Below are 27589 nucleotides of genomic sequence, written 5' to 3' on the forward strand. Positions count from 1 at the left end.
AACGGCTCGCGACGCGAAGCTCAACTCGGAAGCCGCAATTGCGAATCCTGGCGAGTGCAACGCGAAGCAGGTCATGCAAGCGGTCCTCTGTCACATCGACGTGCAAGGCGGTGGACAGTTGCTTGACTCTATCGTTGCGAGCTCCAGCGAGAACCATTCAAAGAGCGGCAGCTGTGCTTAACGGAGAGTAGACAACATTACTACGCTGACCGTCTTTAACGAGCAGCTTCTTGTACAGGTCGAGAGAGAAGTTGAGGAGCGTGTCTTGAAGCGAGTTGGTGGCCATGGTTTAGCAGTGTCTGCAACAAAAATACATTTCGCCGGATATTGGCAGCTATTCTTTCACAAAGAAACACAGAGGCACTCCAATGCGATTTTATGCGCAATGAATCGAAGTAGCTACTCAAAAGAGGCCAGTAGAGCTATTATCTAAGTTAATGGGTGCTTCGAAACGAAGTAACCACGCTCAGTGTTGAGTGTAGCCATCTGTGTTCCTGTTAGAAAGAAATGTATATTTTATTTTACCTCTGCTTACCTATCACTTAAGCACTGCTCAGTCTAGAATAGTTCACCTAAGTATTGGCCATTCTTATTTATGCGGTGCAACGTTTCGATTGTGGTACCCGATACCGTTCCTGAGTTTTGGCATGAACAGTGAACGCACGAGTTGGGCAAAGGTTCCGGTGTGAAATGACATTTATTTGCGTGTGATAGAACAAAGAAGGAGGGAATATACTAAAATATTTTTGTGTCAAACCTCATAATAGTCTTTATAATATGGCAAGTGAACTACTGAATGTCAAATACTGCTGATCTATGTTGCAAATCCTGAAATAATTAAGTTAAACTAAAGCGTCTCACAATTTTAAGCACGACTACTCTATATTTATATTACGCGATAGCTTGAGGAGCACGTTCAGCTGAAAACTCGGCGTCGCCCGTCGTCAGTCAAAAATGATGCTAGAATTCCTGAAATTGGAATATACAAAAATAAAATAGCCGGATGGAGGTTCGAACTTTCGCCCTTGCATGCCAGGCGGGTACGCAAAGCGTAGGCCACAAAGGGTCGTTGGTTCAAGCGTAGTAGAGGGCATCCGCTGAACGCGTTGTGCTGTGTATGACTTAGTAATGTGTGTTTGGGATGTGTACTGATGTTATATTAATTAAAAAGCAAATATAAATTTGCTAATTAGGTGTCAGAAATTGCGCAGAATGAAAAGACGGTGTTTTGGTGCTCCATTGTACTGAAGCAAAAGTAGTGTATGCCTATGAGTATATAGTGGCGTAGTATGTCGTGCAGTGCAACCTAGATAGTGATTGGTGATTGTAATCAATGCCCGCGATCGGGAATTTGATTGTGGATTGGTAATCGCCGTGAAATGAGAAGAAAATAATGGAAAGAGCAAAAAGTAGAAAGTGCTGTCGCGTCTTCTCTTAAGGCGAAGCTTAAGCGCACTGCTAATTTTTACTCTACATGTGGGATTTTATTATCATCTCTTACAATCTTGTCTTTCATTTCTGCTGTCTTACGAACAAAGCCGTTATGTTATTATACGCGTTTTTTTTTACACCCTCTTTTCCTCACGCGTCACTGTTGCTCTAATCTCGCGGAAATAGAAATTTCAGACTATGATACCCGAACTTACGTTTTTAAAACAGCTCTTGTGCCTAATGCAAAAGTCTGAATACTTTTGTATCATTGATTTTAGTGTTAAGGTCTGTTCTCTACAGTAATCTATTCATTGCAGTATTGTCACTCTTTCTGCACCAAGCGAGAACAGGACCCAGCCAATTAAGTGGCCATTTTAACACCCTTTCATCTCTGTCGAGGGCGCGAATTGTGTGCAGCTCAAAAAAATGACAACAAAGCGAAATGGCACCAAAAATGCAGGACAGAAATACGCAACGCCACGTACAGGACAGTAAATTTACCAGAGAAGGCTAGAACATTTGCGAAGTGAGCTCAATGACCTCAAATTCGCAAGCAATCGGGCCTCTTCGATGCGTATTCCAAACAAGAAATACACAAAAGGAGAGAGAGACGTTGCAATGAATACACCAAGCTTGAAAGTGCCAGACCTCAAATGCTATGATGAGGTCTCAATGTACGCAGTCGTAGATTTTGAAGCGTCCACATGTGTCGAAAAATTAGTAAGCGTTTTGACGACATACCAGGCCATAGGGCACAACTATAGGTGTAGGAAGTTCAGTTTGAGACCAAGAGAAGGCGTCAGGTGTCACTTGTAACGAACCGCGTTGATTCGCACCGTGATTCGCGAGATACAGCCGAGAACGGCTTGTGCTTATGAGGGCAAGATAGCAGAAAAATACTCCCGGATCTGTAGCTCAATAGTTTCAAGTACGTCGTTTGCCTCGAAGTCGCAAAGACGCTGCTTAAAAATGCTATGAAACACTGACTGATAAATCAAATTTTATTTGGAATGACTTTGGTTTGTTAATATGACGGGGTGTGGTTTCAGATAACATAACGTTTGAGATAACACAAAGAACCTTCTCTTCTCTCACGTACGCCAAGGGCGACAGCAGGCGTTCCTTAGCGTGCCTTTTTGAGATGAGTCCAATAATCCGAAGACAGTGTACGTCTGGCGGTCTTTGTCCAAGGCGTGCGTCACGTCGGCGGGGAAGTTCCCTAAGGTGTGTGTGGCAGTGGGCCAGTCCGATCTGCAAGCTTTTCAAAGCAGCTGTTGAGGTTTTCTTCTTCTTCTGTTGTTGCCACGAAAAATGGAACGGAAAGTGCACAGGCCTGCCCGCTGGCTCAAGCTGAGCCACAGTCGCTATCACGTGTAGAAAGTAGGTTTTGGAAAGATTAGAGGGATTCATATTGTTTGTAGCAGCTCCACTTTGTGAAAAGGTCGTCTATGAATGCAAACTCATATTGCAGCTAAGTGAAGAGAAGTGGGCTTTTCATAGGAGGTAGGTAGGCTTAGGATATGTGTGGAATGGAGCACCCCTTTGCCGAAATGCAACTTGTAGCGTCGTCACACAAGGGAGGAACGAATTGGACAAAATAAGCGCTAACTAATCTAAAAGCCAGTGCATGTGTTGTCCACACTGCTGCGTCCTAGTTCTTCAGGCGCTATCAGTTTCGTCATGACCAACTAACTCGTCCAAGCAGCTACTCTGACACTCCTGCGTTTTTGCTTGAGGCAAAGGAGGTAGTCTTTTGGGATGGACCTCCATGAGCAGAATAGCGCATGTCCCGAGGACTGAGAGAAGATTCTGAGGTGTGATTGTAATTTTCAGATGTTGTGTCCGCACGGGGGCTTTGCAAAGATGCTTTTATGAATAAAATGGCATTGATAGAGTTCTCGTGATAAGGTTGATTTATGCTTCCAGTGACCAATATTTAGTGATGTCCGTAGATTGAATTCTCTGCGGTGAAATATGCTGTCAGGCAGAAAGAAATCCCACCGTATCCATTGCCAGTAAATAACTATATAATATGATAACAAGGCATAATTATAAGCGCCTCTGTTTACAGACCGTTCAATGCACCAGAAATAAACGCCTACATTTAGGTCAAGATGACTCGGTGACATGAAGCCAGAGAACTACCCAAAATATGTCGCATTTTTTTGTTTAAACTGTGGAAGTCGAAAACCTGTTTTCAGGCATAAATACACGTACACGTATTCACTTTGTCAAGCCATTTTACTAAACTACTACAAAGACTGAAGCAAGCAGCGATGTGACACTATGTTGCTACTTTATTTCATTCCGCTGCTCAAAGCTGACGAACGGACCCCATGAAAAGCACGAGCTCAGGATCGAGACTGCGAATGAGGAACATGAATGGGCGATCGACAACAAATCGAGTGGTCATCAGAAGTGTATCAAACATCACAACGGCAGTGGCTGCCGCAGCTTCGGTGCCTTCTTCGTTGACTTCCACGAAGGCCTTGTGGATAACTTCGGAAACCACCAGATTTCTCCTGTCGCTGATTCCCCTGAGCTCCGCCGCCGCTGTGAAGAAGTCCTTAATTCCCATGGCCTTCAATGTTTCCTTCAGGTAAATTGCCTGCTCAAGCTTGAACTTTGGAAGGTACAGTTCGATGTCAGAGCCGTTCCGGAAGTTCTTCAGAAGGTTGGAAAGGTTAGAAGCGGTCAAACTATCCTCGAGTTTGGACAGTCCCTCGACGCTGTCAGGCAGAATGACAACCATGGAGGTTTTTCCCCCTCGGTACGGTATCTCCAAAGCTGTGACCTCGAGATCATCACTGCGACTCATCTTGTAGTCACTCTGTTGGTACATCATCTCGACTTCTTTCTTGTTCTTCGAATCCAGATGAAAATGAGAACGATGGGTCGACTCTGGATCGAACTGAGAGCTCCAGAGGCCCTTGAAGTAGATGGCATTCACAAGGATTAGGACGGTTGAGGCGTCTAAGGTTCCTTCGGGAAGAAGATTTTTAATCTTTGATTCGGTGACCTTCTCTACCCAGGCATTGACCTCCTGTCGGACTTTCTCGTAGTTACTCTGGAAGTCAACAGACTCCATCGTGGCGCCATAGGAGTCCCGCAGAAGGGAGAGGTAGGTGTCCAGGACGGGGAATGCCCGGTCAGCGTACATCCGATTGGCCACGTGGAGCTTGACATCAGGGGAGAACCCGGACAGCTGGGAGAAGAAGCTAGAGAAGTGCTTGTGGATGTCATCGCTGTTGACGTGCAGGACTTCGGTGAGTTGCTTGGCAGTGGTGTTCCGTGCACCTGCTAGAGCCATGGAGAGCGCGGCAGAAATGCTGAAAGGGGAGTAGAAGACATTCCCACTGCGGCTGCTCTCTGAGATGAGCTGTTTGTAGAGGTCGATGGAGAAACTGAGGAGCGATTCCCCGAGAGGGTTGGCGGCCATGGTTTCCGTTATCTGCGAGAAAAGGTGCATGACCTCATGAAAGAGGACAGGGTACAATATGGTATGAACGTTTAACGAGATACATTTTGAAGATTTTTCTTGAAGATAGAAACACTTCAAACTTATCCACGTATAACAGTGTGGGTAAGTGGCAGCGATTCTGTTTCGCGCCTTCCCCTAGCCCACCTGAATTCAATAAGCACGGACGGGCTTCTTGAAGAGCTTCCATTCTCCCGTTCACATGTATATAAAGGAACATTGAGGTCAATCACATACAATTGTTGTTGTAAGTAAAAATTGATTACCTAGCGCTTTCCGGGTATGTAACGATGGCGCGGATGCAAAAAAAAAACGCTTAAGGCTGCGAAAATTAAATTTTTTTCCGCTCCTCGACTCAAACTCGTGAGGTCCGCACGGAGGATTGGTTGCCGCCGTTTTGAAATGAGTGGTGGTGTTGTATACCCTCTGGAATCCAAGCAGTGGAATCATTGTCCACGCACGCAGAATACTTGCGAAATAGGCCGGTGATACTGACACCTATGTTTCGTTTTCTGGCCTTCCTTAGCATATAAGAAACCATTCTCGATGAGAGTGGTCTTATTGCTATTTTAATGCAGTAATGTATCGATTCAAGCCAAGCTTCATTTGCGTGTCCCTTTATAAACTAAGGCCTTGTTATGCAGTTGGGCGTATGGTCTACCGCGTTAACAAAGATTACTTTGGTATATTAAAAGGGCCGCCTGGAGCTCTTTGTCACAGCATACGAGAACGGTGACGTCATACTCCCTCGGGAAAGTTTATATGCTGGTTTTACCGTTGAGACATTATAAACAAAAAAGTTTGCAAGCCTAAAGAGGATGCAAAGAGGAAACTATTATAATCAGATCCACCTAAAAAACGACGCGGTTTTTCCTCGTCAAGCGGCCCCATTCCAGCCAATGCCGTCGGCCGATTATCATGAGCCAGCTAGCATGGTAATGCAGGGAGTGACCGATGAAAGGGAACAACCTCCCCCTTCTATGGTAGGAGATAGCCCCCTCTCTGTATTGTCACGGTGCTCCTTGCATTGTCATGCTAGTAGGCTCATGATAAAATAGCCGACGGCATTGGCTGGAAGCGGGGTTGACAGAGAAAATCCGCTTTGTTCTTGTGTCGTATCCGACTACAGTGTACTCATTTTTGAATGCCTTTGTTTTTGTAGGCCTTGTGGAGAAGCGCGAGTAGTGGTTGACTGACCCGCATTTTGTGTCCATGCCATAGGAGCATACCGTTTTTGCCAACCGCAGGCATTAGGCACGTTTGAATTATTTTAACAATGTGTCGCGGTGCACCCTTTGCTATAGCAGTGTTCCATCCTCAACACTGCACAATTGTAGTAATGAAGCTCCTGTGCTGGTGCAGATCACATTCAAGGTGATGAAAATGCACACAAAGAAACAGGGTTGCTGTCGATGAGTGTCATTCGTGCAACAGCGGCTCGAAAAAGTAAATTGGTAGAGAGGTGCCTTCAAGATTTTAATACACGTGGCAGTAACAATGAACTGGAAAGGCTACAGACATGGTGCGCGCTAATTACAATTCCAGCAAACTATCCGGGGCGCTCTTATACGAAGCCTTCAAAACGTTTGGTTTAGTTCCGTTACACATTATTTTAAAGAAACTTGATTAGCGGCAGACAGATGGCTGACAACTGCTGCAATTCCTGTCGACTCGAGTGAACCACCTGGACAGTCAAGTGTCCCGACCGTACCAGAGAATTCCTTGATGCAGATATCGTGTAACGAAGTCAAATCGGTAATAAATTTTATAGTGTGGTTTTCATTCTAGTGAGCGACTTTCTTACCAAAAGGATGAAGACAGAACTGACTAGAACACGAGAACAGAGCATAATTTAAGAAAGCTTAATGCAGAATAGAACAAAGTTTCTTTGAAATTTTCCAGTTCTATACGCGAGGTCCCTCTGTGTTACAATACTTGTCGCGCTGCCTGTACATTGTACATGGCCTCTCGATGTTTCCGTCAATGTTGCCGGTTGTGCAAGCTCATTCATGTGAACAAACGAGCCAAGCAGACTGCTCCTGTTGTCACCGTTTACGAAGGCATCTGTCAACGGTGGATTCAGCATCGTGCTCAGTGCAACATAGTAGTTCCTATATTTCGACTCAATACGTGTGACTTCCCCAACGGCGAGTAGCGCACAGGTATACCACTCGTAACGGCACTCATCTCAACAAGGAGCTGTGTTACGATGCCAACTGAACTGTGCCAAGCGTCCTGTTTTACACTCATTCCAGCAGGGACTATAAGACTGGGCGGTGAAATAAAGTAAACATCGAAAGACTTTTTTCTGCCGATCGCCCCACATCTAAAAGATTCGTTGGAGTGTTTCGGTACTGATGTAAAGAAGACGACGGCATGTATTCAAACCCTGCCCAGTCTAAACACCAGTATCGTAATGAGTGCCAACCGACTGTCGAATGGATAGCATTCCGCGTGTTTTGTTGCCTGCACCCGTACCGGAGGTCCAAATACAGTCGCTGACTTGGAGATCGGTTTCTGCAGATTATGCTGCACACAGCAGTTCAACATGCCAGTAAATGCTAATTTTTATTGCTTCGAGCTTTTTATTCTGTTTCCACAAACACTACTATTGTATTAGAAAAAGAAAATGGTTGGTGGATTAGCATTTTGCTAAGCACGTCTGTCTGTCTGTCTGTTGCTGCCAGGAAGAAAGAAAGGAAAGTGCACAGGCCTGCTCACTGGCTCAAGCCGAGCCACACTCGCTACCACGTGCAGATAGAAGGAGAGTTGTAAGAGGGGATAGAAAGACAGGATAGTATAGACTATATTAATTAGTGTGAAAGCACTAATCCAGATGTTCTGAGCCTAGCAAAATCGTCTCGTATATGTCCGAGAGGCTGGCCTAGCGCTCCCACTGCCGCACTACTGCCGGTTCATCGTCGTTTTCTACGTAGCACAAATTCGTTCTTTTGCACTGACTCGAACGTAGTCAAAAACATTCATCTGTAGATTTATTTATTTATTTGTTTATGGTCTGCCCAAGGTCACCCTCAAGGTCAAGCATCACACGAGCCGGTTCGACCTCGTGAAGTAGTGGTTTTGCACCAAAATACTGTACCGACGTCGCCGGAGATATCCCACGGAAAAAAATAAACACATAAGCTCTGCACAGAGTAGAATCATTCTCGGTTCTTTTACAGTTCGCGAACAGAGCCCATAAAAAGTACGACTTCCGGGTCGTGACTGCGAATGAGAAACATAAATGGTCGATCCGCAACAAATTTGTAGGTGACTTGCGGTGCACGTGGCATGCAGCCGTCCACCACTGTCACAGCTGTCGCAGCGGCAGCTTCTGTGCCTTCTTCATCGACTTCAACAAGAGCCTTGTGGATCACCTCAGAAGCAGCCAAGCTCTTCCTGTCTGTGACGGCAGACAAGTCAGCTTTCGAAGTGAACAGATCCTTAATCCCCATTGCTTGTAAAGTTCCATTGAGTCCAACTGTCTGCTCCAGCTTAAACTTAGGCAGATACAGCTCAACGTCAATGTTGCTTCGAAGAGTTTTCAATAGGTTCGCAAGCTTTGGAGCTGTCAAAAGCTCCTCAAGCCTAGATAGTCCCTCGACGTCGTTGGGCAGAAGCACGACCATGGATGCAATGTCGCCTCGGTAAGGGACCTCGACAGCCGCGATTCCAAGTTCTTCGTCGTCGCACATCTTGTAAGCTTGCCTCCTGTACATCATGTCTACTTCTTTCTTGTTCTTCGAGTTTAAGTAGAAATGTGAAAGATGTGTCTCGCTGGGGTCAAACGGCGACTTCCAGTAGCCTTTCATGTATATGGCATTCACAAGGACCATTGTAGTGAAGTCGCTTAAGCTTCCCCTGGGCAGAAGACCCGTTATCTTTGATTCCGTGACCTCCTCAACCCAGGCGTTGATTTTGTGCCGAGTATTCTCGTAGTCGTTTCTAAAGTCGATGGACTCAATTGTAGTTCCGTAGCTGCCTTGAATAAGAGACTGGTAACTGTCTAGGACTGGGATCGTTGCTTCAGCGTAGATCCTGTTAGCAATGTGAAGTTTCACGTTATCACTCGAAGCACGAAGATTTGCAAGAACCTTCAAAAACTGGTTGTGTATTTCGTCACTGTTGACGTGCAGAACAGCGGACAATTCCTTGGCGGTGTTGTTTCGGGCTCCAGCCAGGGTCATTGAAAGGGCTGCGGAAATGCTGAACGGCGAGTAAAAGATGTTCCCACTGTGGTCATTTTGCGAGACCAGCTGCTTGTACAGGTCTAGGCAGAAGCTAAGGACCATGTCTCCGAGTGGGTTGGTGGCCATTGTTTCATTCGGTACCTGTAACGAAGGAAACTCGTCAAAAATCTTTGTCTTCGTTTCACCTTCTTGTGTAAACTCGGCTCCGAGGATTTCACTGTTGAATTAAGGAAAGTATTCACTACATGCAACCATAAAACACGTTTAGTTGCTCGCTGGCATGCCTATGATATAAAACCACATCAAAGACAATTGCCTTGCGGTTTTCTTCTGGAAGTGGCATATAATTAGTCTTTATTGTGTCAATGAGGGGAACTGCCTTCGTTATGACACGCACGCACGCACGCACGCACGCACGCACGCACGCACGCACGCACACACACACACACACACACACACACACACACACACACACACACACACACACACACACACACACACACACACACACACACACACACACACACACACACACACACACACACACACACACACACACACACACACACACACACACACACACACACACACACACACACACACACACACACACACACACACACACACACACACACACACACACACACACACACACACACACACACACACACACACACACACACACACACACACACACACACACACACACACACACACACACACACACACACACACACACACACACACACACACCGACGAATCAGACATGCGAGGAAAGATTTGAATGCACAAAAGGAAGACAAAAATAGCGACATCCTGGGGATCATTAGGCTCAGCAGACATGTCACATAATAAGCGTACGCGTATTACAGGGTTAGTACGACAAGGGTTTTCACCAAAACATTCTGGGGCCGGAGGCTTGTAAGCTGAAACTCACTGTGGCAGCATGTAGAAAAGGGGCAAAGGGCAGAGACAGGCCACATCTGCTGCCCATACATGCGAAGGTGCTGGGCTAGCCTTTCCGATCGGTGACTTTTCAGGCGCAGGGATTTTGGGTAACTGTTGTTTAAATTTGTTTAAATAAAATATTCCAAGTTGGCCCTTTGCGGTCGACGGAGCTGTAAGAACAAGGTCTTTGTGTTGTGCACGGGCCTTGGAAAATGCGGACAAATCTTGTCGACTGCAGTCCGCATATGGGAAAAAAATATTGATGCATACATATGCTCTGAAGTAATGCAAATAACAACTCATGATCTGCGATCAGCACAACATACGGTGGTGAATTACTTTGCTCAAAAACACGATCAAAGTATGATCGGCTAATATGGAAAAACTCTCAACCTTCGCGTCTTCCACCGATGCAAAGAAGGGATAGTGAAACCATGTGTGTCCCCTGGTGGAGCCACATGTATTACTACGTGCCCACTGATTGCACTCTTAGACGTCAACCAATACGAGCTTCACATGAATTACCTCATAGCTCAAAATCATGTGGGGCACATTATCTTTTGCTACAAGATTAGCAATGGAATTCTCGGATAAGAGAACACTACAAAGCAGTTCACTGCAAAGAAAGCGTCCTACACAGCTACCACAGTAAAAACAGCTAGAAGCAAAAGTGGTGATGCGGACTTTATATTTCATTCAGGTACCATTAATCAGGTGTATTTCAGTTATCATTTACAAGTACTATGACGGTGAAGTTGCTTTCGCTTCCCCTGAAAGAAGGCTAGTTATCTTTGATCATGTAACTTGTTCTATACAGGCGTTGATTCGCTGCGGAACATTCTTGAAGTCCTTCCTGAAGTCGACAGATTCGATCGTATTTCCGTAGCTGCCTTGAAGTAGGGACAGGCAGCTGTTCAGGACTGGAATCATCTCTTCGGCATAGATGTGGTTAGCGATGTGAAGTTTATAGTTATCGGTAGAAGAACTAATATTTGAAATGAACACGCAATATTGGCTAAGTTTGGCTTATTGTTTATGGGGATTTAACCTCCCAAAGCGGCTCAGGCTATGAGGGACGCTGTAGTGAAGGGCCCCGTAAATTTCTACCACCTGGGGTTCTTTAACGTGCACTGACATCGCACAGTACACGGGCCTCTAGAACTCCGTCTCCATCGAATTTCGACCACCGCGGCCGGGATCGAACCCGTCTCTTTCGGGTCAGCAGCCGAGCGCCATAACTACTGAGCCACCGCGGCGGCTCAAAATTGGCTATGCATCTCGTTACTGTTGACGTGCAGAACAGCAGACAATTCAATGGCAGTGTTCCCATGAGCCTCGGAAAGATCAGCGGTAATGATAAGCGGCGAGTAGAAGGCGTTTTCACTGTGACCATTTCGTGCAACGAGTTGCTTCTACAGGTCTTAAGAGAAGCTGAGGACAAAGTCTCCAAGTCGGTAATGATGGGGAAAAAAATCAGAATACTTGCCTTCCCTTCACGTTGCTTCTATGAACCTGACTATGCAGCTTTCCCTCCTGGACCAAGGAAATACTAGTAGATCACTCAGTGATGAAGGATAAATCAGCACGGTCAGTCATCGGTTACACCATCAGTTTCTCTGCTGGTAAGTCGAGAAAGTGAGCCAACATTGTTAAAGCTGCCTTGAGTTTAGGATAACTATGATGTGCGGTCAAAATAAAGTAAGACGTCAAACGGCATAATAAATAGCGGCAACGGGTGGAGAGGGTTCATATATATGGCTATATATGTAAGCACTGGTGCGGCCTTGATCCTTTAGATAGAGGATTACATGCTATAGTGATTCTTTTTTTAAGCGAAATTTATTGCCCCTGGGCATCAATGATAGGTGAAGGTGTGATGAATGATGTAGTAAACATTAAATGAATGGAAAAAGGTTAGCTGATTTGATGAAGTCCAGTGGAGAACGATGGTACGGTCCCTGCGTCCAGGCAATGTATGAAGCAGGGTTGCTTGGTGAAAGACCTGCTACCATCAGGTGCCGGATCCTTGTAGGCTTGAGAACTGGGCAGTCCCACAGTAAGTGATGAATGTCGGCTTCAATGTCCTTGTGTTTACATATCGGACACCCTTGCCGAGGAAAAAATTCTTTGTAATGAGAAGCATCTACCAAGAATCACTATAGTGACACCCTGGCCGAGGAAACAATTCTCACTATAGTGATTCTTGGTAGATGCTTCTCATTACAAAGACCATTCGGCACAATTATATATCGGTCCACATGCAATTTCCGCATAAGGAGAATTCGGTACTTGGGTTTCGGAAAATACAGACGCAAACTGCCGAGCTCACGCTACGCCTATGGAATATGGCTCTGTGGACACAGCAGAGAGGGAGCATGGTCCTCTAGTCGTGGCCTTCAGTCTTTATGAGCAGCTTACACCGAAGATTTCAATAAATTGTACAGGCCGCCCACGACGCGATACCTGGCAGACGGAGAAGCAGCTTTCAACAGAGCAAACAAGTGTTTTCCAGCGATAATTGCTATGACGCACGTCGAGCCATGGAGACAGGTTCTTCCGGTGTCGTAGGCAGCGTGTCCACTTCGGAACGAGGACACGCTTAAGCCACAAGGAAAGATGAACTGTTCCCGGCAGCGCGTATCTCGACTTTTTCAATGTCATTTCACTTGTACTGAAGTCCAAGGAGGAGAGGTGGAAGCTTCCAGTGAACGTAATGATGATGACGAAGAAGAAGCTATGGGTGATGCTTAAAGGAGGCGGGCATAGGCGCTGAACCTAAACCGTGAAGCTTCAACGGATGTGAAATGGTTGACGCTATAAAAAAGGCAGAGGAAAAATACGAAATAATACGAAGCAGGGAAAATGGCAGGTAGGAAGAAGCGATAGTAAGGCAAAGGTAGCGCCATCTGGGCAGCTACAATTTAAGAGAGAGCTGCGAGGAAAGAAAGTCGGGGAGGCCAGGTGGAACAATTTACAGTCGGGGACAAAAGTCTCCGGACTGCGTGCTCTGTAAACGAAGCCGACTGCTTTATTATCAGCCACCGGCCGGAGACCACACTTGTGGAGGTGAAAGTCAGACTCCTGTTATTTCATCGCCACAAGTGTGGTCTCCAGCCGGCGGCTAAAAATGGAGTTATGGACTTCGCATTCGAAGCACATGGTCAGGGACTTGTCCTCGACTGTACGTTAGGCTTGCTAATTCAGATTTTGTGGGAAGGAAAAGGGAAGGAAAGAGAATTCTCCAGACTATATACCCTCTTCCCTCCTCTTTCCTTCCTCTTCTATAGCTTCACTGCCAGCCCTCTTCGCAGTCCTGCAGTTACTGTTCGTCACTTAATCGAAATGACCATTGCAAGGTTCATCAGTCATCCTGCCAACCAGAATAATATTCGCCTTAGCCAAAGGTTGGCCAATGGTTTCCAGCTGTTACACACTGTGCTGCCGACGGTCATAGAGGCGCCATTTATGCCGGGGAAAATGTCGCCCGCAGCCATGACTGTGTAAGAAAAGGGGGTAAAGGTTATAGATGACGCCGCCATAAATTGTGTAACGTGAAACTTAATCAGAATTACTTAATAGTCATTCAAAGATACCCTGTGTAGGGGTGGTTGCGGTGACATCTGGGTAGCGGCCATAGTCTTGGAAATTCAGAGTTCTCACGGTCACCAGCCCCAGCAGTCCGAGGTTGTGGTCTGTCGTTTGTGGGGTTTAACGCACCAAGGCGCCGTTAAATCCGAATTTTGGCTGAAGCAACGGCCTATTACGACGTGGATGACCTGAGCGGTCCCAGTGTATAAGTTCAGCCGGCGCATGACATATCTGATTTGTAAATATATGCACCATACTGCATATATATTTCCATATATGCATATACATACATGCAAGCGAAGCCTTCCGTCGCAATCGCTATGAACTAACCCCTGGAAGCAATTAACTCACAGTTCATTCCCGACTTCGACCTTGGGAGCGACTAAAGTGATCGAAAATGCACTCAATTTCACTACAGACTCAACCACAAGGGATGGTCACGGCATTTGAGGCCACTGTGCAAAACTCAGAAAAAATTAAATGTGACTAAAGTGATTATTGAGGAAGTAGGAGCAGTCATAAGAACACACAAATGCAATTGTTCAACCATAAAGTCCGAAAGCACGCGGGGATTGAAGAATCAAGGCTTGATGACCACCGAGAGCATGATAAGTGGCAGCTTCACGCGGCCTTCTAACAAAGGCCTTTCGTGGCGATGCTTTTCCCAGACAACTGCGAAATGCGTAATACTTTGGTTCAAGCTTTATTCTAGCGCAACAAATACTGTTACAGTACAATGAAAAGGCGCACCAGAGGACATTGATAAAGAAAGCACACACACACTGCGAAAGCCAACATCATTATGGCACAACTAGACCATTGGAGAAGTTCACAGTTCGCGAACGGAGCCCATGAAAAGCACGACTTCCGGGTCGTGACTACGAATTAGGAACAAAAAGGGCCGATCCACAACAAATTTGTAAGTCACGGGCACAGAAGCCGACATGCAGCAGGCCACCATCATTACAGCGGTCGCGGCGGCGGCTTCTGTACCCTTCTCGTCGACTTCTACAAAGGCCTTGTGGATCACATCGGAAGCCACCAGATTTTTCTTCCCGGTAATGGCAGAGAGGTCAGCTTCTGAAGTGAAGAAGTCCTTGATCCCCAAAGCTTGCAAGGTCGCCTTGAGGCCAATCGCCTGTTCCAGCTTGAACTTGGGGAGATAAAGCTCCACGTCGACGCCGCTGCGAAGGTTTTTCATCAAGTCTACCAGTTTAGGGGCTGTCAAATTGTCCTCAAGTTTGGACAGCCCTTCTATGTCGTTGGGAAGCAGCACTACCATGGAACTCTTGTCACCCTGGTAAGGGATCTCGACGGCAGCGACAGCCAGTTCGTCGTTGGTGCACATCTTGTAAGCTTTTTTCTTGTACATCATGTCGATTTCTTTCTTGTTCTTCGAGTCGAGATGGAAATCGGAGCGATGTGTCGCGTATGCATCGAAGGGTGATTTCCAGAAGCCTTTGAAGTAGATTGCATTTACCAGGATGAGAGACGTACAGTCATTAACGCCCCCTATGGGCAAGAGGTCCTTGATCTTTGATTCGGTGACTTTCTCGACCCAGGCGTTGATTTGCTGCCTAACGCTCTCGTAGTCGTTCTTGAAGTCAACGGACTCGATCGTGGCTCCGTAACTGTCTCGAAGAAGGGACAGGTAGCTCTCCAGGACAGGAAATGTCTGTTCTGAGTACATCCGGTTGGCGACGTGGAGCTTGACGTCGTCCGCGTAGGAGGCAAGCTTGGAGAAAAAGTCGTTGTATTGACTATGTATTTTGGCAGCGTCTGCCCGTAAAACTGTAGACAGCTCCTTAGCAGTATTGGCACGTGCACCAGCGAGTGCCATTGAAAGTGCAGCGGATATGCTGAACGGGGAATAGAAGACATTTCCTTTGCGGCCTTTTTCCGAGGCAAGCTGCTTGTACAGGCCTAAGGAGAAATCCAGGACAGAGTCTCCGAGCGGGTTGGATGCCATGGTTGTAGTCAAGTGCTGTTGCTGATGTTTCCCAGGCGTGTAGTGGCCACCTGCAGCGGAGGGAAACATCTTCAGAATCTTCGTTCTCTTCGCATGACGCATGCAGCAGCTGGGCGCAATGGCCACTCGTATACTAACGAACGGAAATAATTGCGTCATGAAAGGATTCTTAAAGGAATGAAATATAATTCGCGAATATGGCTTGCGTCCTGGTACGTGGAGAAGAACAGACGTTATCTTAAGGCAGCCTTCTGTTGTTCCTTGTTTTGCCATTGTTAGGCAGTACTGAGGAACGCAAATTGATGGGTGGCTTTGAGGCGCGCAAGAAATTGGTTTCCAGCGGTGATGTAGAGACGATATATGGTATGCTATGGGCCGGCGACAAGTGTGAGGTCTGTAGTGATCGCAGTGTCGTCTTTGGCACACAATGCAGAAGCGCTGATCGACAAGCGCATAATCTATAACACACTCACCAGTACGATGGTAGCGGCGCGAAGCTATGACGTTGAACACTTTCTGGCGGTGTAGATACAAGTGTGTACACTATGAATTTAGGTGGTTGCTGAAGTACCAGACCTAGCAGTGATTTTTTTTGGCGGTCAGATGAGTTTCGGACTCTTCACATCACCACCAGGGTGGTTGTTCATGTTCGCTAGCGAAAGCAGTAAATAAGATCGCTCGATATATGAGCTTGCTATCCCGCTCTTCAACATACACATGTAGAAAGATTTTGTTTCCCGTAATATAAATTTTTCAACGTTTCTGGCGTCATGTGAACCTTAGAAAATAAGGAATGGTGCCGAGTTTCCTCAAGTACTCAAGTGAGAAATCCTCGTGCTTCGGTGCCCCAGTTATCAGCAGTTGTGACACATTGTACAAAGTTGGGTACATGGGTTTCAAATAACCGTTGATCTTTTTGTTGAATACTTAATTGGCTTTCCTCGGCCTTGCAAAGGATATTTCCCTGTGAGTGAAAAGTCATGGCCCAAAATGTGCTTAGTGTATTTTTAGTTTGCTACGGTTTTCTACACTGTTGAAGCCAGACGACAAAGAAAAAGAAATCATAATTTTCAGGTGGAAAATTTTTCTGAAGACCAAGTACCAGTAGCTCCTGAAAGGGCTAATATCACCAACGACAGACACGTTGACGCAATTGACAACTACCACTGTGAAATGATGTGAAGACAGAGATTTTGGCTGTATAGGCGTGGTATACAGCGATCCCACTTCTTTCTTTATGCGGGGGCATCCACAGCGCCACGGGTTAAGCGTTTACAACATTAAAGTCTCAAACACATGAGTGTCAGACACACTCTTGCCCCAATAATTAGTGCGTGGCTCTAGAGTACATCTCGTAGGCAGTTCCCGTCGGCAGGGACATTGGTGGTAAACCAAAGTCAGTCTACGGATTTCATCTCGTTCCCCGTCACCCTCGGCGGTGGCTTAGGGTCTATAATTCCTGGCTGTTGAGAGATTTGTGAAGTGAAGCCTCACATATATATGAATATTGTGCGATATACTATACCTTATCCTTTCCTCTCTATTTCCTGTTTTTTTTTTCTCCTACCCTCGCTTCCGCGGTGACGAACGGATTAAAGAGCCTTAAAGGGACACTGAGGAGAACTCTATCATATTTTTTTGTTAGCAAAATCTGATAGTTCGGAATTTCATGCCTTTGTTGCCGCTCGTCCTGGCACGAAAGATGCATTCATTTCAAAGAAATTTGTATTCGAAGTAGGAAAAGTTTTTCCCGCCACTCTGATTCAAACTCAGGGAACTCTTATGACGTCGCGGCAACTCTTATGACGTCACAGAACAGAGTGACGTGAAACGTGTCGTAAACGCAGACTCCGTGATTTCTGACGGCTAGCGGTGCGATGCAACCTTTTTTTGCCAGCCTCAGAGATTCGTGGCTTCCATGAAGTAAGGAAAAATCCTCCAAGGTGGCGCCTCTTGTCCTAGGAAGTCATCACGCTTGTACTTGCAAGATTGGCCTGTGGCGGCGATACCCGTATGTTGGTTCTTGCTATTTTCTACATTAAAAGAGCTTTGTTTTCAGTAACCCAAGCAGCACAGGTCATCGGCCCAATTTTGCTACAGGATGGGTCCATCCTGGTCCTTTGTAGGGCCAGCTTTGCCAATACAGTTCCAATGTTGGGCCAATTACTTGTGCTGCTTGGGAATAGTGGCGTTTTTGTGATCAGGAGCTGCTATTCTATCGATACAAGCCAACTTCAATTTCTCATCAGTGCCCCTTTAAGGGATCCAAATTTATTCAGTCCTCCACAACAGCATTTATTTCTCTCTCCTTTCTTTCACTTCATTCGTTCCCTCAAGTCGCGGTTTAGGTGTCCACCGAGAAGTCAAAACAGTTACTGCGTCTTTCCCTCCCTCAAAAACCAAAGCGAAAATTAAGCCAATAGGCCCAGGTGTCAGATGCATCGCTAGAAAATTACGGCGTAATTGAACAGCTACGTTTCACGGAATGAATACTCGTTAATTATTACAACCATACAAACTTGCATGTCCTGTAAAATTATATACGGCTGTTATAAAGAGTTCGCTGCACCCCACCCCACCGCAACTGCTTAGCAGTACAGGTGACACTTGAACTAGAGCGGAGAGAAGGTCGGTTTCTCTTAGGACGAAAATGGCTCACAGTTTACAGAATGTCGGTTTCACTGTTCTTCCCTCCACGCGCGCACTCAGGTATGTACAGTCTTTGTCAAAAGTATACAGCCCAAGAGGTCTGCATATGAGTCCTGAATAGAGGCTCTGCATGCATATTTAGGAACCCTAATCTCACGAAGGCGGGAGGAACTTGAGTCCTTAATCCTCCCAAGCATATTTTTGACAAGCCTGTTCAGTCGAGTTCGAAAGTCTCAAGAGGTACGCAAAAAGCAATCTGGGCGCACAAGAACATTCTTTCTTCCTTTCACTACCACAAATATAGTCTGGTTAGAGCACGTAAGTACAACTTTAAACCACACAAATTTGGTCTCAAGCCACCAACCGACAACACTCACATTGACTCAGGTTGCCTCTCATGGGATCCGTGGATTTTTGTCCGCGATAGCACAGAAAACAGCAGCCTTTAGGTTTTTAACAATATTCACAAGTGTGGAGGTCCATAAGGACTTGATCCGTGAAGCCTTCGTACCAATAACGTGTTGCCCCGGCTTCCCTTTTCAACATCACTCTCTTTCACAAACACGTATGTACAGATACAGGTGGCGCTGAACAAATCGAAGGTTTTAGCGTCGCTAACAATTCTGTAACAATTACACAACTCGTAGCGCGGAAAAATCAGCGCTAGCCGGCATGCGATAACGGTTGCGAACAGAAAGATGGTTAGTTGGGTGGCTTATGGAGTTTAACGTTCCAAAGCTACTCAGGCTATGAGGGAGGCCATTGTGGGGGGCTCTGGACTATTTCGACCACTTGGGCTTCTCAACGCGCATCGAGATCGCACAGTAGCGGGCCTCTAGCATTTCGCCTCCATAGAAATTCGACCGCCGCTGCCAGGATCAAACCACGTCTATGGGTCAGCACCCGAGCACCATAGCCATTAGGCAATTTCGGCGGCCGAACAAAAAGATGCTGCAGCAACGAAATGAAACTGCGATGAAATGATTCTTCCAAAATCCTAATGTGATAAATGCTTAAACAATTACGCGACGAGAGAAACAACTGCTGCGGACTCCTAACGCTTAATAGCTCGGGCACCTCGCTTACACGCAGCATCCTTGACCCCAGCTTCGGCCCGGCGTTGGTCATCCATGAGCTCCTCGCCGAGACTGGTACTGTCCGCCGACTCTGAACACGTCAGCGTTCCCTGCTGCGGCGCCCCCTACAAACCCGCTCACTCGGAACGCCCTCTTCCACTCGGCGCAGTCCCTTTCTCTCACGTTCCGCTCACTCTCTTACCCGCTCCGTCCCTCGCCCTTTCCTGGCTTCGCACTCTCGAAAAAAAAAGTACGCCTTCTATCTCACTACAGGAGCGTGAGTTCCCGCTATTAGACGGAATTTTCCCAGCATGCCCCGTTATCATCTTCATTTCAACGTGTGCTTGTTCCCTTACTGTTTGAGTAAACCTTCAGATGAAACTTAGCGCATGCCTTGCCTTCTCTCCTGTTGTTCTCCTGTGTTCTCCTGTTGTTCTAGCGTGGACTGAAGGGGAGGACCAATACCACGCTTAGACGGATGTGAAGTCGACAACATTTGTTAGGATGGACGATAAAAGTAAATAAAAAGGCGATCCTCTGTAGATCGTTTGAAAGCGTTAGCAGCCAAGCGTGCTTTATATCCGAGGCTGACTCATTAAAGTTGGTTATATTTGAGGTTGTGCACTTAGGTTCTTTATAAGCGAGGTCAACTAAGTTCGTAACCTGCGAGGTGAAGACACGAAGGTTCGTTATATGCGAGGTGGCATAGTTTAGTTCATTACATCCGATGTAACGCACGATAGTTCGTTATATCAGTGATATGATGCACGTGGCATACCTAGGTTCGTCATACCCAATGTAAAACACTAAAGTTCGTTATATCAGAGCTGGCCACACTTCACGCGTCATGGACGGGTGTCGCCATTTCCGCTTGCAGAGACCCTTCTACCGGTAATGCATTAATAAAACGAGGAGAGCAGGATTAGGGCCACTTGCTTTGGTGGTAGGTCACACGTGCCTGAAAATGCGCCGGAGGCAATCGCTCACATTTTAAAGAATGTCGCGTTTGCCGCTTTCCCTTCCGGGCCTGCGGGAAAGTATGCTTGTAGAGCAGCGACTATATGGCCTCGTACAACAGTTAGTCAGTTGGGAGGTGCCAATTAGTTTTTGAAGATTTCTTACCGCGTTTCTCCCACACACAATAAGAGAAAGCTGGTGAGGCTAATCAGAGAGAGAGAGAGAGAGAGAGTAGCTTCTTAATAATAATAATAATAATAATAATAATAATAATAATAATAATAATAATAATAATAATTGGTTTTGGGGGAAAGGAAATGACGCAGTATCTGTCTCATATATCGTTGGACACCTGAACCGCGCCGTAAGGGAAGGGATAAAAGAGGGAGTGAAAGAAGAAAGGAAGAGAGAGGTGCCGTAGTGGAGGGCTCCGAAATAATTTCGACCACCTGGGGATCTTTAACGTGCACTGACATCGCAGAGCACACGGGCGCCTTAGCGTTTTTCCTCCATAAAAACGCAGCCGCCGCGGTCGGGTTCGAACTCGGGAACTCCGGATCAGTAGTCGAGCGCCCTAACCACTGAGCCACAGCGGCGGGTGTAGCTTTTTCCGCACTGCTAATATATCGTGTGTACATGCACGCGCACTCGTGACAGCGTTGCTGCTGCCAGAGGAGGGAGCGGAAGTGTAAGACAGAGGCTCGTGATTAAAATCGCGTGCCAAGGCTAGCGCGCGGCCTTGTACGGCGTCTCGCGCGACATTGCGATGAATCAGAGGAACACTCTCGTCTCGACGTGTAGTGGCGCGCGTGCTCTGAGGCGTGGGCAAAACAACAGCGTCGCGACAGCAGCAATGCCTCGTCGCGTTCGTTGGATGAAACGATGAGAGAATGAACGAGAGAGAAAGACAGCATTAGTAGACGCAACAGGATGAGGAGAAAAGCGAGTACTGGAGTACTTGTTCTTCGCACGCGTCTTCGCACCCAACGTCCGCTTATGATTGGCCAGGGTTGACTAATCAGGATAGCAAATCTTGCATATATCTGCGGAACGTGGCGCCCTTAGAGAATGGGTTTATACATAAGGCTTCTACATTTTGGCTTCGACGTTATATTACAGACCCACGCTGCTCGCAGTGTGCTGTCCCGCCAAAGCAGTTCGTTTAATGAAATACTCCGGTCCGCATTTGCCGGGTTCACGTACAAGAATTAGCACTATGTAGGCAATACATAAGTACGTGGCTATAAAATTAAGAGTGAACATACGAAAACAATATGAAACAAAAGAAAAAAACGAATTGAGAAATGGAACGAAAATACACGGTAAGATATGGCAGTTAAGGAGGACGAAACTGGAAGATAAAAAATACAAGGTAGTATGCCAAGGCTGCGGACGAACTCACGGTGGAGACATTGATGAATGCTAAGCCATTTTCTTCAGTCGAACGAAAAAACCAAGACAAATGCAGTGGAGTGGTTGTGTGGTTTCTTAAGTTAAATGACCGCAAAAGCGACAGATATACAGCAGCCCAGCAGTGCCAGGAAGAGATCGTTTATGTATTCGCCTTTACTATGGAAGTGTATATTTTGGTCAAACGGGCAGATGCATTAACACTCATCTGAGAGAACATCATTCATCACTAAAGGGCAGAGCGCAATCACAACTAGCCATTTATTATGACACATGTCACTGGAAACCATTGTTTGAGCGAACCGTGATTGTTTTCTCTAATCTCTGCCAGACAGCTCTACAGATGGTTGAGGCACTCCACGTTAAAAAAAAAGAAGTAAAAATGACGCTGTGAGTCATCCTACTGTGTAGTTGCACGAGCCGGAAGTAAGGTTGTTGGCAAAGGTTTGGTAAATTTATTGTCTTTTTTATGTAAGCCGTCTGGTTTGTTGTCCTGCGCGTTTGTGTGCGTACAGTCGGGAGCAGAATAAACGTACACCACCCGAGCTTCAGTTAGACTGCATTTTCCCGCCACTCCCTTCGTTTTACGCTAATAATCGAATTAGTTGGAAGCTGACCCTAATCCTGCAATTCTTTTCTTGCAATTTGTCTATTCTACGCGAAACACAGCCAATGGTGTCCGAGACTATCTTTAGTCTTAAAACTTCCCCTCGTGAAAGAGACGTAAGCAGACAAGTGTTATCACCAAAGCCAATTCGGTGATAGCTATGAACATGGATAGTCACTGGCACTTGCAGGTGCCCATGCCGATGATACGCGAACTAAAGCACTGGCTGGCCATTCAATAACCGGTCGTATGAAGGATTAGAAAGAGCCCTGCGAAGGATTCTATTCCAATTTTATTCTTTTCGCCCACCATGGCTTCGCTATCAAAACCAGTATCGGCCAGTCCACTTGGGGTACGAATGAAAAATAGCAGGAAAAGAATCATATTATATTGGTCGGAGCGTTTAACGCTGAGTCACCGGGAGTTCTTGTTAAGTAGATACAACCTTTGTCCGTAAAGTTTCGAGACCGATTAATTTTCTTCTCTAGAAATGATTCCCCAAAACAAATAATGGTGTGTATGTGTAAGGCCATCTTTTCGGGCTAACCTGAGCTATTTATGTTAATTTCTGTGGCAGCCGCTAGATGGCACTACATGTAGAAAAGTACGTTGTCACTAGTCGTCTGCGCATTCTACTGTGAGCGTATGTGTAGAGATGGACGTTTACCTCGAAGAGCGTGTAAACATAAAATTCTGTGAGAAGCTTGGCAAGGCACCCACACAGACGTATGAGTTCCTTCGTAACGCTTACGGCAACGGGACATTAGACGTTTTTAGCATACCGGAGACGTACTAGCGGAGACGTGTACTGGTTTACCGGACACCTCTTGCGCATGCGCACTGGCATCGTTGAGGTGAAGGGGAGCCACTGCGCGTGCGCAAGAGGTGTCCGGTAAACCGGTACACGTCTCCGCTAGTATGTCTCCGGTATGCTAAAAACGTCTATTATCGCGGGCGCGAGTTTTCGAGTGGCACAAGAGGATCGTTTCGGGGAGACCGTCGGTGGAAGACGACACAAGGCCGGGGCGCCCTTAAACGTCACGGAATGAAAACAACGTGGCTCGGATCAGCGAAATCGTATAGCGAGAACGGACAATTACAGCCCGCATGCTATCAGATGCTCTCGACCTTAGTAAGACAACATGCCACCAAGTTTTGCGTGAGAACTTGGGGAAACGAAAGCTGAATGCCAGACTTGTGCCGCACTCCCTCACACAGGACCAGAAAGACACGCGGACATCAGTTGTGCTGATTTGCTCTCCGAGGCAAAGAAGGATGCTGCATTCATCGAGAGCATCATTGCTGAAGACGAAACATGGTGTTTTCAATATGATCCTCAAACGAAAATGGAGAGCGCCAAATTGCGGTACACAAGCTCTCCGGCGTCTAGAAAGGTGCGGCGGCAGAAGACCGAAACAAAGACGATGCTGATAGTTTTTTTCGATGCCAGAGGTGTCACACACCACGAGTTCGTCCCACAAGGGCAGATGGTGAATCAGGAGTTTTATATCCGCGTGCTCGAACACATGCGTGATGCACTGCGACGCCGTCGCCCTGACTTGTGGGCATCTAGACAATGGAGCCTTCTCCACGATAACGCAAGTCCGCACACTCTTCTTAGCATGACACAAATTCTCGCCAAGCACAGCATTACTGTACTTCCCCATCCGCCATACTCGCCTGACCTCTCCCCACTCAATTTTTTCCTCTTTCCTCGTGTGAAGAGAGCCCTAAAAGGTCGCTGGATGGGGAGCGTGGAGGCCATTCAATGCGGCACGACAAGGGAGCTGACAGTCCTGTCAAAATAAGTGTTTTCCAACTGTTTCCAAGACCTCAAGAAGCGTTGGAAGCTCTGTATAGACTGCAAGGGAGACTATTTCGAAGGGGTGCTGCACAAATGATTCCAATGTTAAACGCATCTTTTTAAATGGGCTCAGTCTCGGAACTTTACGGACAAAGGTTGTTTAATCCCCTGATGACACAAACTCAGCTACGGAGAACAAACAAGATTTTAAGCAAGGAATTAAGACCATGCATTTGAATTGATGCCTTCCGGCACCCTTTTTGATGCCTTTCAAAGCATAACCTTTCAAAGCATAAATACGGCGAGAAACTTTATGTAGACATTTACGTTCTTCTCATGAGCAAGAAGAAGAGCAGGGCTGGCATTTATTTCATTTGGGTTTTCTGATAAGCATTTTTTTCTTTTTCCTTTCTGTCACTAACGTCTTTTCACCTCCAACTCAACGTTTTGTCCTTGTCTAAAAAGAACTTAGCAGGTGTTCCTGGCGTACTTTTTCTTTATTTGACCAATAGGCGTGAGAGAACAATAGTAAAAATGACTCACTGCTTGTTTCGCAGTGAGGCGTGCATTTATTATGATTTTGTGGGAAGCACTATTGCAGTTTTCTGAGCAACCCACACGAGAATTCGTCTAACTGAGCATTTGAATAAGTGGTTCCTTATAATTGAGAATTAAAAAGTGGGCTAAGGAAATAAAAAAAAAAACAGGGTTTCATCGGTGACGGGGAACTTTTGGTTTGGGCAGAAGATTTCTTACGGCAAAGTTCACTATTCGGTTTGCGTCATCAGATCCAATCAAAAACGGTACCAGTCACATCCGGAGTTTCTCAGGGCTCTGCCCTTGGGCCCTTGTTGTTTCTTATCTTTATTAATGAGATAACCAGCGATGTTCACTGTAACATCAAGCTCATGCTGACGATATTATAATTTTCAGAGTAATCAGGATCCATGAAGGTCAAGCCATAATTAACAACTACAAAAACCTGCTGACTGATGTAATGACTGGCAGATGAAAATTAGCAAGAAGAAATCTGCAGCGGTTGCAGTAACCAAAAAAAAAATTCAGCTTCTTTGATGTTACATTAAGTAAAGACCTTAATCGGGCAAACACATCGACATCTTTTCGCCTCCATTAAGGAATCATTTTTCTTAAAAGGTGTTTTCGCCTTGCCCCAGCAGAATCTCAACCTTTAGCTTGTAAAAAAAGTTTATTGGACCTGTACTAGAAAATGCTACGAAAGTTTGGCTTCCTCAGTTTGTAACTAATATTTCACGACATGAAAGAATACAACGTAAAGAACTGAAACTCATTCACAACAGATACGGACTCAGCAGCAAAACTAGCTGTAATCTCCGGGCTCGAAACACTTCCAACAAAGGCAAAGCTCTCGCGACTAAAATTCCTCTATCAGCACCTTAATAACAGGTTTAAGGTCGAATCACCTAAGTAAGTTTCACTGCCATTGCAACGAGCATTAAGGAACCAGCACGCATATCTCCTAACCGAATATCCACATCACAGTCTTTCAAACATTTTACTCCAGACGCCGCGTTTTGTTTACGAGTGATGTGGTTACAAACAATTTTCTTCATCTTTTTTTCTATTTCACGGCGCGTAGGCGTTCTGCTGCGCCCATGTTTTCGTTTTTGAACTTGTGTGCGTCTTTTTTAAAGTTGCTGGTGCAAATTTGGTAACTCCTTTTTTCAGTTTTCTCTGCAGTACGAATTTTATAGGTTATTGCTGTCTTTTACAAAGCTATTATAATAAGATTACCTTTTGCTCAATGTGATGCTTGTATGCCCACCTTAGCAGGTGGGCATACAAAATAAAAAAAATTCCATATTCGTAATTTAGTTCAATTAAGACTAAGTTACGGCATTTAAGTTTAAGCTGCTCAGACGCGATTACGTCGCAATCGACAGGCGAAAAAAAACAACAGTATGCAGAAAGTAAATTCTATTCGAAAGAATATAGAGAATAAACTACTTTACCCTAGAAGAAAAGCAACCTGAAGACAGTTTTTCTGTTGGTAGCGTGTACAATTCTAATTATACGAAATGCTACATTCATGCCACGTCCAATTACCAAGTTCATTTTTTCATTTTACTTCTGTATCGAACACGGGAAGCATCAAGGACACAAACGTCTAGCAAAAACACTACGAAAAAAACTACGCTTCGCACTCATGTTCGGGGATTAATCGATGGCTGTATGCTAATAATCTTTTGCCCCTTTCATACTTCTTCAACGTGCATTTCCCAAATACATGAGGGAACTGCTGCCGCACGCCTGCTCAGTGACGAAGGCGAACAAGACCCGTTATGCCTACGTGACGTTCACCACTTCCGCTTCCACGGAGAAACGAAGGGCGGTGAACGCCTAGAATTAAAGAGAGCTTACGCCGAATACGCACCTGACAAATACAGGTATCCAGCGGCGGTGTCAGTTCTTTACGTCCACGATCGGCACGCACTTGAAACCGGGCGAGTTGTAGCTCTTTGCGAGGTCGTCACAAGCGCCGGCTGCACTGTTTACGGTGCGTCTGCGAAGGGAGCAGGCGCTCTTCTAAACGTACTGCACACTTTGCCCGATCAGGGAACGGAACCGCCCAGTTCCCACTTAGGTTGCACCGGTGGAGTGAAAACGAGGGCTGCGTGAGTAATCGCTGATACAAATTGGCGTCGACCACTTCACGATTGTGTCGAAAGACTGGACGGACACTGGGAAGCACCGCGCAACAATGACGGCGAGGCGCGGCGGTCAGAACGTTGCTCGGGCTTGCGACACGCCAGCAGCAGACAGCCGCTGGAGCCGGGGTGACGCCCCCTAGGGAGCGGAGGCACCCACGTCCGCTCCCCGAGACTCCCCGACGCCGGAGTTCCCTAGCGAGAGTATTGATTGCTCGCATGTCGTCAGTTGTCCGGGATTTCCCTAGCGACTTCTTCGGGGGCGCTAGTTTTGAAGAGTGTCTGTAACATACTTGTGATCGAGGTTGAGTCGGGTAATTCGCTGTGGGATCAAGTCTTTCGAACATGTATCGGTGGTGGTAAGAGTGCTTTCATCACGAAATATGCTATGCAGTTTCATAAATACGCCGGATGTGACATGGAAGCGCATTGTGAGCATGACTCACTCTTTTGTATCACGAGGCCTCCGTTATTTCCGTCTGTATCTGATATTTTACGACATGTGATCACCGAGTGAATGGGCCCTCTTTTTCGTGCCAGCATGTAAAACACTATAGAACATATTGAAGGTCTCGCCTTCAAGAGAACGGTGTCCGCGAGCCATTTTCTCGCCCGACGATTGACGCACCCCCACTCGGCATAAACGACACCGGTTTATTCCGGACCAAACCAGCGCTTTCAAAGTGGCACAACAAGGAGCGGTGCCGCGGTGTTGTGTCCCAGGCATGCAGTATAGGCTCCCGAGAGCGCAATGCTTGGAGTGCGACAAAACGGGTGCTAAGACCTGAGCGCGGG

At 46.3% G+C, this 27589-nt stretch overlaps 2 protein-coding genes and 1 pseudogene across 4 annotated transcripts in view; all 3 read right to left on the reverse strand.

Annotated features, from left to right (window-relative positions):
- LOC144133107 (iris-like) overlaps nucleotides 1-26922 on the reverse strand; it is a 38715-nt gene extending 11793 nt beyond the window's left edge. Inside the window, exons 1-2 of one of the 3 annotated variants that reach the window (XM_077665965.1) lie at nucleotides 26521-26922; nucleotides 3654-4882 (exon numbers count right to left, since the gene is read on the reverse strand). In XM_077665965.1, the coding sequence (XP_077522091.1) occupies nucleotides 3746-4870 (1125 nt within the window). In that variant the 5' untranslated portion in view covers nucleotides 4871-4882; nucleotides 26521-26922 and the 3' untranslated portion in view covers nucleotides 3654-3745. Of the gene's footprint in view, nucleotides 1-3653; nucleotides 4883-26520 lie in introns of those variants that run through there. The other 2 variants (XM_077665962.1, XM_077665963.1) reach the window with 2 other exon arrangements.
- Nucleotides 7694-13541, reverse strand: LOC144134418 (iris pseudogene; annotated as a pseudogene).
- On the reverse strand, nucleotides 14319-19460 carry LOC144133106 (iris-like). Its single transcript, XM_077665961.1, has 2 exons — nucleotides 19340-19460; nucleotides 14319-15654 (listed from the first exon to the last, which is right to left on the reverse strand). The coding sequence occupies exons 1-2, from the start codon at nucleotides 19383-19385 to the stop codon at nucleotides 14465-14467; spliced, it is 1236 nt and encodes a 411-aa protein (XP_077522087.1). The 5' UTR covers nucleotides 19386-19460; the 3' UTR covers nucleotides 14319-14464.
- Nucleotides 26923-27589: the final 667 nt, after the last annotated feature.

The sequence above is a fragment of the Amblyomma americanum genome, chromosome 5 (genome assembly GCF_052857255.1).
Source record: "Amblyomma americanum isolate KBUSLIRL-KWMA chromosome 5, ASM5285725v1, whole genome shotgun sequence".
In the NCBI taxonomy this organism is placed as follows: domain Eukaryota; kingdom Metazoa; phylum Arthropoda; class Arachnida; order Ixodida; family Ixodidae; genus Amblyomma; species Amblyomma americanum.

Excerpts from the sequence above, each read along its gene's own strand:
- LOC144133106 (XM_077665961.1), bottom strand. The coding sequence starts at position 19,385 with ATGGATGACCAACGCCGGGCCGAAGCTGGGGTCAAGGATGCTGCGT. Across the intron at positions 15,655-19,339 it reads TGGGGTCAAGGATGCTGCGT|GTGGCCACTACACGCCTGGG; the intron begins GTAAGCGAGGTG and ends CCTCCGCTGCAG.